This window comes from Aptenodytes forsteri, unplaced genomic scaffold, assembly GCF_000699145.1.
Source record: "Aptenodytes forsteri isolate BGI_AS27 unplaced genomic scaffold, ASM69914v1 Scaffold278, whole genome shotgun sequence".
NCBI lineage: Eukaryota > Metazoa > Chordata > Aves > Sphenisciformes > Spheniscidae > Aptenodytes > Aptenodytes forsteri.
In genome coordinates this window covers 820,165-829,642 of record NW_008795907.1, presented here as the reverse complement: position 1 = coordinate 829,642, position 9,478 = coordinate 820,165, and the positions used below count along the sequence as shown (strand labels likewise).

General features: G+C 42.5%; 1 protein-coding gene across 1 annotated transcript; it reads left to right on the top strand.

Moving 5' to 3' along the window:
• The first annotated feature begins 6,159 nt into the window (after positions 1–6,159).
• Positions 6,160–9,028, top strand: OTOS (otospiralin). Its single transcript, XM_009284269.1, has 3 exons — positions 6,160–6,211; positions 6,549–6,575; positions 8,844–9,028. Exons 1-3 carry the CDS (start codon positions 6,160–6,162, stop codon positions 9,026–9,028), a joined length of 264 nt encoding a protein of 87 aa, XP_009282544.1.
• The last annotated feature ends 450 nt before the right edge of the window (positions 9,029–9,478 follow it).

Genomic DNA, 9,478 nt, shown 5'->3' with positions numbered 1-9,478 from the left:
TGAGACATTAGTCAGTCAAGGAGAGTGACACTGGGCCCCTCCCCGTGGCTGGCTTCTGGAGCTTTCTCTGGGGGCACTGTCTGTGCTCACAGCACAGTCACTTGGGCCTCGTCCCTTACACAGGTACACTTTCTAGTTTGCTCTCAAGTCTGATTTATTTAAGTGTAGAATTACTCAACTCTATGGTTTGTAAATCTGACCTTCACCTTGACAGTTAGCTCTAGTACATGTGTAAGTGGTTCATTTTAACTTGGTTATCTCTAATTGCACTATAGTTATTCTGTTAATTGTTTTGTAATGATCCAAATCCATCTGCTGTGTCTATCTTCAATTGCCTCCAGGGACTACTATAATCAGGATGATTAAACCAGCTGCTGGCAGGAAAAATGTCTGTTCACAAGAACTGGAAATATGCAATATTTCAGTAAAACAAACTGGGTCAGCCTGGGAGCTCACCTGGCCCAGCAGCAGAGGATGCCTGAGGAGAATAAGACACAGCACAAAAGTGCAGTGATGCTTGGTCACACTCTGCTCCCAGGCCAGGCTTAGACACCCTCAGCCAGGACACTCTGTAGCTGATGATAATACATTATGACAAGACATGCCACAGCTTAACTGTATCAAAACCCACTACCTTTTGTTTTGAACAAGCCATTGCCAGACTAATTTGATGTTTCTTGGTAGAAATCAAGGTCTCTTCATCCCTTTGCTGGCCTGAAGAGTCCCAGTCTGCTTTAGCTGGTCCTTGACTGTGAACTCTCCTCACCCCCTTCTTTGTGTCTTTTCTTGTTCTATCATGTCCTTCTGCGATGGCGAAACCAAAAATGCATGCAAAATCCAAAATGGGAGCAACAATAACATAGCGATGCCTTGTGGTTCTTTTCCTCTCTTCCTATTTGATTTGCCTTTTTGTTTGTGACTTGAGCATTGAACATTTTACTAGAACTATCTATTGTAGCCCCAAATTAGTTTCTGAGTGGGAATGGTCACATACCATGGCCCTTTAAAGTTGGAGATATTCACCCAGGTACCTTATTTTACATTTACTTCTACTAGCTATTTTGTTATTCAACTGCTTGGTACTGTCAGGTCCTCACCGGATTCTGCCTTGTCTGCCCTGGGCTTTACTATCCTGGGCAACCCAGCATCATCAGAAAATTTTGGAACTTCTGTATTCACAAAAAGCGAAGCAGAGCTCAAAGGAAAGAAAATGAAGCTGTGAATGCCTGAAAGATCTAGAGCAATTCACACCTGTCTGAGCAAAGCATATTCTAGTCACATGAATCTCCTTTTGACCTGTCCTATTTGGAACAAATTGCTGGAGGAAATAATCAAACATTTGTGTTTCCCAGGGATGGTCTATATATCACTGCCGTTGGTCGTTTCTGATGCGTGAAAGTGTTGCAGCCCTACAGAGAACATTTTGTCTGCTCAAGCCAGGGGCAAAGCACTTCAGATGCAGCTGCAAGTGCCACTTAGTTTTTAAATAAGTTCTTACAGAACTCTGCATGCATGTGCTTTTGCCTATTGATTAAATAGGAAATACTCTGTTTCTTTAAAACAATGTACAGATTTTTTTCAGTGCCTGGAGGATTATAGAAATTTTTTTGTTTGTGTAATACCAGTCTAATATAGCTATTGAGATAACAAAGACACCCATAAACTCCCTTTTTTGTACTCCTTTATCTTTGTTTCTAGTTAATCAACAAGGAGAGCTGAATTGCTCCTCGGGGGCTAGCTCTGCATAAAACAGCCCATTAGCAATGGGCCCACCTGCAGGGCTTGCAGCTCCAGGACTGTTCCCCATCAGGGAGCAAGTCACACAAACAACTGTGCTGCCCAAACTGCATTCCCCTATTCCCGAGGGAATGTCCTCAATGTTCCAATTGATTTCTGTCTCTGACAGAGTTGACTGATGTATGTGGGATTTTCTGGCTTTGAGAGCCATCTACAAAAAGTACATATTGATTGGATCCTCTTGGGACAGGTGGGTGGGATAAGCTCATTACCATCAGCCCCTTCTATAATGTAGCACAGCTTTTATGAGTCAGTGTGTTACCGTAAATCGGCAGATGAAGAACTCTCCAAGACTCAATTTGGAGTTTTAGAAAGCAGGCATTCTTTATTGCAGCACTGGGTGCAAGGTGGAATTTCACAAATCAAAGCACACCTAAGGCTAGATCACCGTTACATTTATACACAAAAATTACGAGGTAATACACTCCCAATTACAATGATTGGTTAGTGATTTACATAAACTTATAATATCTGCTGTGTCATTCTCTTCTGTTACTACGCTTGCGCAGGGGAAGGGTCTTCACCTGGGCAAGGGTCTTCTTGACCTGTGGGTGTGTTTTTTAGTATTATAATGAGGACGGTTCACTTCAGGTTACCTTAAGATAAATGTTACTGTCAAGTTAACTCAATATTCATTCATCTACCATGTCAAGTTGTCAAATAAGTCATTCCATATACAATGAGGCCTAAGTGGCCTGGTCGTGCTCTGAAGACTTAAAGGTAAGGTTAACGTGGTTCAGTGACTAACACAACAACCCTTTACATAACACTAACATGAAGATTAATAACACAGCAGCAACCCCTACACGACGTTCACATAAAGATTAATCAAAATGTTCTTATATTTACTCATTCACCAACAAACACAAAATATAGATTCAATAAAAATAATAATCAACATTTACAACAAGTGGTCTTATCTAAAAAACTTCATGCAAACTTTCGAATAAGGTACCTGAAAAACATGCTGCTAGCAAACATAACAGTGTTTTGAACTAATGTGACTTTCTGAAAAAGAGTAAAACAGTGAATTTCTTTCCAAAATTAGTAGAAATTAAAATACTGGACTCTTTCAGCAGCTGCCCTGTTAAGTGCTAATAGTACCTACCGAAACGTGGTTGCTGCTGAGCCAAATTTGCATTTGTGGGCACCATGGCATCTCCAACTACTGCTCAGCAGTGAAGAGGCTGCAGGGCAGCAACTATTAGGTAGGGCTCTGTTAACTGATCCATACCAGCACTTGTGCTGGGCATCGAGTGTTGTTACTTCAATTGCCTTCTGTGTGGAGTCTGAAAAAAGGAAAGGGGTCCTAGAGCAAAAAAAAAAAAATGGAGGCTATGGAGTGAAGGTGCTTGTGGTGTATTACAAATGCTGCAAGTCAGTGCACAGTGTGCTTTCTGGTTCATTCCAAAAGATGTGATGCTCTGTTTGGTGCACTGAACCCACCATGCCCAGTCCTTCGAGCAACTGCAGTAGTGCTCTCCTGTTTAACAGCTTCTGAATTATGATGCCAGATCCAGCTCATCAGTTCTTCTGTAGTCCCATGCTGTGTTTAAAACAGACAGACCTAGTGGGGGGAAGCAGTCATGTACAGCAACAGAAGCCTTGGTAGAAAAGGGATTAAAATTAACATTTAAAACAACTGTATCTCTTGGCTGTATCCCCTGATACAACTGTTTTAAATGCTAATTCTCATCCTCTTTTTATAATTTCCTAGGCTGCCTTTAGCATGGAAACCCTCAGAATTTATTTCCATCTCCAATCCGTGCTTTAGCAAATGGAGAACTTCGATATGAGTTAAACTGAAAGCCTGTAATTGTTAGAAGACTGTCACACTGTCACACCTGTGATCCTCCTAGCTCTGGAAGTGGGTAACTCCAAGCTTCAAAAGACAGAATAAGAAACTGTAAAGGAGGTTGGTGTAAAGGTGTATGTCAGCGTGACCCTCAATAGTTACATGAATTCTCCTAAGATCATCCAGCATTGTAGCAGACCACATTGTGACCTGAGTGACCCTGAACCTGATAACCTCCGTGACTTTGTCGTCCTCCTACAGCACCATTAACTCCTCGAGGGGAGAGCTGCAGGATGTGGCTGTGTCAGGAACATCGTTATTTTCCTTTGTCATCATCCAAAATATGTTATCTCACGTCTCACTTGGAACCACACCTCCCTTATCAACTGCCAAAAAAAAAGCTACTGATGGATGTGCACAGAAGTAGCTTTAGGCTAATTATTTATTTACAGCTAATGACTATTTTATGTGTGTATTAGCATATGTCAGTGCTGCTCATAGTTTATTTGAATAGGATATACAGATTAGGCAGTGAAAGGCAAAGTGCTGTTTGGCTTTGCAGGCAGTGCTGGTGGGTGGACCCGAGTGCATGTCTGCACCAAAGGACTCCACCAAGCAAGGGAAGTGCCTTCTCCCACGTTGCAGCTGCTGTAACCCAGGCAAGTGGGACAGAGGTGCTGGCGGTATCTGGCTGATGTAGGACCCTTCCTGCAGGCCTAGGAAATACTAAACAGGAGGATTAAAGCCTTTTAAAGAATAGGTTCTGCTTTCATAATATTTTTCTTTTCAGCCTCCACAAGAGTTGGCACAGCTTGGTGTGCTACAAAGCACTCTTTTTTCCCCTTGCTCAGAACATCTTTAATTAATTCTTGGCAGGACTATCTAACTCTGCGTGTAGATAGGAATAAACTCCAGCAAAGCTGGGGCCTCCTGCAAGGCCACTCACTTCGGTCTCTCCACTCCAGGACTTTGCGTGAGTGTGCAGACTTTCCCTGCATGATACTCCTGTGGCAGACTAGTGGATATGGTAGAGCAAAGGCACCAATGTCTGAACCCACACACACAGTTGGGAAATGCAGTTGTCTAGAATCGAGATAGATAAATTATTTTGTACGCCATAAAGGCAACTGAAAACTCCCAGCCAAGAGGGAGCAGATCAGATCAGCACCCGTACAATCAGATCATTGCAGCATGAACGTGAGCAGTGAGCTCTGCACTGGCGGTTCAGCAGATCCTTTCCAGAGCAGAGCCATCTGGAAACAGCTGCCACGTTTGGCAACACAACCTGAACAGCCACGTCTTCTAGAAGCATGGAAATCCCTACATCACCCCATGAGTCGCAGAGCTCTTTCTGCTACACCTTAGTCCCTGACCACACCTGCTGCCATCAGGACTTTGTGCTAAAAGTAAATCAACCAAGATGCACACGTCGACTGAATATTCTCCAAACTGTGTCTCCCCTCCGAGCTTCTCGAAGTGCTGGATCCATTCAGCAACCTGCACAGACTGGAGCCCAAAGCACCTGCTTGGCATTGGGAGAGGAATCTTTCCAGGAAATCAGCATAATGTGAAAGTGCATTTCAATGCACCTTATCGACCCTCTTTGAAAGCTGCAGTACCTGCACCATCACCATGGCTGAGGTCATTGGGGACCTACTTCTTTGCTTAATGTAAGCCAGTTGATTTCAGTGGGCACTTGGTGCCTATGTACACTTTAAGATCTAGATTTTAAGGATCTCAAGTAAGAACATAAATCAGTGTCAAGTGTCTGTGGTTTTTGTGGCTCAGCTGGAGAGGGAACTCAATATCCTCTTAGCAATTTGCTCAAATAACATTTCTTAAAATCTGTTTTTCTGAAGGGGTAGAAAAAAGAAAATCAGGAGGGCAGCAAAGGTAATAATCACTGAATTTGCTTCTGGATTTTCTCCCTCTGTCTTCAAAATACAGAAGCGTTATTGCCAAAGTTCCTGATACCCTCTCTGAAACCGTCCACTGTCTCTTCCACGGACAGTGCTGAAATATAATGCAAAAGTGAGCAGTAAAAAAACCTCTGTGTGAAGGCAACAAAAGCAGATTGGTGTAGTAACTCAGTGACGTTTATCTCCTTTTCCCCCCACCCTTCCTTAAACAGCGCTGCTGTTTTACAGCAAAAGAAATCCTTTCGGAATTTTGTAGCCGACTTGGAGCTACAGACCTTTACTACTGCAAGAAGAAGAAAAGGGGAGAGAGAGAGAGGTAATTTCTAAAGTGAAATTAAATTAACCACAAAATAAAATATTTCCAAAGACACTTAATTTCATGTCAGTTCAGTGGAGCCTTTTGGATTTATGCCACCTAAAAATAAAATACCAATACACACTTCAGGACTGTGGTTCTTTTAATACTCTGTGTTGCAGTTCAGAAACTGTAAAGAAATGTAATTGGATCTTGTTATGCCTAAATTACTAATTAGAATCTGTTTCGTAACATATTTGTCTAATAAAAGAAGTAACGGACTTTGTATAATTATTAATCTCTTGTAATAATCCCCAGCTGTACAGATTACTTTTCAGAAACACGCAGAAAAGATGACATTTATTGGCTTACTTTTCTTCTGTATGCTGATGAACATCCTAACAGGTAAGATTACTGCTGAATTTATTCTCATTTATTTTTTCAAGCAGCCAGAAATATTTTGTTACTTATACAGTATCTTCTATTTAGTATCAGATATCGCTCATGTATTAATCACAACTGCGCTGGCTGTTAGTTAAAAGTATTTGGTTTGTAGCACTGAGTGACTGCAAACGGAATTCCTTATTCAGCTGTTCAAGAAACAAAAAACATTTGGCTGTACAGAGGGTCCTACGTGTGCATTAAAGAACTTGTCAGCTTCTGGCTACACAGTAAACGTTTTATTAACTGAAAGTCCTTCTGTGTGGGGGCTGGTACTGATGAGTTTCCTCTTCATCTACAGATGCCCGATCAATCCAGGATGGAGATGGTAATTCTTAATGTTTTTCTTTCCTTTGTATCACTAACAATTAGAAGAGTCATTTGTAACTCCCAGACCTGATCCCCAGCAGTGATTTTGGCAGGAATGCTTACTAACCTCAGTGGGCTGTGGAAGTGCTTTCATCTCATTCTGGTGGAGAAAGAAGAGTGAATTTTTAGAAATTTCTTTAAAATTTATTAAAAGCTGACATATTAATGTCTAATAATAGAGCTAATATACTTGCAGCCTTAAAACGAAAAGAGGTTATGGTCAAGTCACTAATTCTGTTGTACAAAATCATAACTGGAAAGCACCAGACTTATAAACATATTAGGCATCTGAGAATTTTGTCTGTCCTGAACAGAAATACTATATGCGTGTCTAGTTATTGGCAAGAAATACTGACTTCCATGACAAAAAGCTTAAAATTTACAAATTGCCACAAATCCAATTAAAGAAATGTTGGAATAAATCCCTTAGCACAGCTACCCTGTGGTTCGTGTCACTTTGCACGATTAGCCCATTGGATTAGTGTTTGCCTTTGATTAAAAAAACCCTCAGCATCCTAATGATGTTTACACTGGCTTACTGATGATTATATTAGTTAACCTCTCTCTGGTGTTTTCAGACAGAATTCTTTCTGAAAACAAAGTTGCATAGAAGTATCTGCAATAACAAGGTACTGCTATTGCTGGTGTACATCTCGGTTAGTATAACCAGCAGGGCAGCCAGCAGCATCCTGAGTGCACAGATACAAATATGCAGGGAGAGCATTATAACAGATATGGAAAGTAGAAATATATATGCGGAATAAGGGTTAATATGATTACTTTTAATTCAAAACGTTTTTCCCATATGTTCCATTATATTTCCTTATGGCTCTAAAATCTTTTGAATGCATCATCTGTGTTTTCACAAGTTTAAGGGCGCTATTGTATTTGTGCACAGCAAGTATTTCTGTGTCAACCTCTTAGACAGTCAGGAAAGTGTGTGTCAATCTAAAAATAAAACCTTGTTCAGGCAGTATCCTGTTGCTCTCATTACCAACAATTACGGTTTTCTTTCACACTGGGCCAAGCAGCAGACTGCAAAGTGAATCTAAGGTCAGCTGGTATAAACAGTGAATCCTCCTCTGCAGACAGCATTTGGCTGGTTCATTTGATTTGTTATATGCCATCTGTGCCTGCGCGCTGCAAACTTTACTCTGTAAAATTAAGGTCTGACAATAGGATTGTTGAAGGCTCTTAATTCCCACTAAAGACCCTGGTCCCAAGCTGAGCCTGGTGAGTAGAATGGCTCCCATTTACTTAAATGGGCTTTAAATGAAATCAAAATACTGGGTTTAGCTTTGCTGCACAGAAAGACATTTGTAACTATGTGGTCTCAGCAAGTGTTTACATTTTGTATATGCTTCTGTGTTTGCCCAGATTTGGGCCCAAGGGTGGTCAGCTCCTGCATTTTCAGAATTGCTTTTGTTTTCCTGCTGAGTTGGAAATCTTGTTTCAATTGAAATAGCCAAGGTGACTTGTTTCAATTTCAAAATCTCACATTTTCTCAGATATTCCTACAGCAGGCACAAATGCAGCTGTCTTCCAAGTGGCAATGCCTTTCCTCTCCATTTTCTTAGCCTGTTTCCTATGGGCCGCTGAGAAGAGGCATGACTCTGCGGTCCCAGGCAATGCCAAGGCAGCACGGACCCAGTCACCGGCAGCCCAGGGCAGATGCTGCACCCCTGGCTTCTGCTATACTCAGCTGGGCTGCCTTTGTGCTGAGATGGTGGGCGAAAAACTGCCCAGCTCTTTTCCCTGGCAGAGCAGGCAGCTGCAGGGGCACAGCATAGATGATGGCACCTTATTCCTTGTATTTTTATATTAGGCAGAGGAAATGGCGTGGAGGAGGAACGGGCAAATATGGCTTTAAATTGCAATTGCTCCTTGCTTTTAAATACCCATCTGCCTTCTAGAAATTAAAGCAGCCCAGGGAATTCTTGAATTGTCCCAAATGCCGATGGTGTCCCTTCATTCCTGCTCTCCGTCTTGTCCCATTCCATCATTCCTGGTGCAGCTGGAGCAGAGGGCACCAGCTTCATCACGTGAACAGCCACCTTCTGCGGAGCCGGGCACAGAGGGCTCAATGGCTCTGCCAGCCTCTCTCCTGCCAGAGGAGCCCACAAGCCCCCCAAGAGGACATAGGACACCAAACCATGTTGGCTCCCAGGCCCAAGCTTTCAACAAAAATTCTTCATATTATACTAATCTGCTTTTTATTTAATTTTAGATCTCTACCAGGGATCTGCAGCCTTGCCGTACTGGCCCTTCTCATCCAATGATTTCTGGTCCTACGTGGAATATTTCCGGACCCTGGGAGCCTACAACAGGATCGAAGAAATGGCCAGAGCCTTCTTTGCCCAGTTCCCTTTTGGGAGTCACCTTGGGTATCATGTGCCCAACCACGAGCACTAACTGCTTCACTCATTTTTCCTAAAGCTGGTGCTGAGATGTTTAAGCAAAAACACGGCTGCCAGCAAATGCACCTGAACTGCCCCTCAACCGCTTGTTAATAATCATAGCAGTCACGTGTAGCATTTCATGCTTTAAATCAGTCTTTTCTTTTTTACAATTTATGCTGTTGTGCGAAATCAATAAACTCCTTGATTCTGTTGCGAGGGTTTGGGAGTTTTTTTACATATAACGCTCGCAGCCTTAACTCAGGAAACTGATCTCTGTGCGTATAGCAGTTAAATACCAGTCCACCCAGTCTGGTGGCTGGAAGGACCACCAGTATAATTCCCAGCCACATCCCTTGCAGGGTAACAGTGCCCTCTCGGCAGTCCCTTGCCTAGCTCAACGCCATTTTCCTCACTTCAGGCCTAGGCCTAGGCCTGGCCCCGGCCCCGGCCCCGGCCCCGGCCC

What these genes read in the sequence shown, in the direction of transcription:
- OTOS (XM_009284269.1), top strand. Translation starts at nt 6,160, where the DNA reads ATGACATTTATTGGCTTACTTTTCTTCTGTATGCTGATGAACATCCTA. An exon ending in GCTGATGAACATCCTAACAG is followed by an intron (nt 6,212 to 6,548) that starts GTAAGATTACTG and finishes CTTCATCTACAG; the next exon opens with ATGCCCGATCAATCCAGGAT. An exon ending in ATCAATCCAGGATGGAGATG is followed by an intron (nt 6,576 to 8,843) that starts GTAATTCTTAAT and finishes ATTTAATTTTAG; the next exon opens with ATCTCTACCAGGGATCTGCA.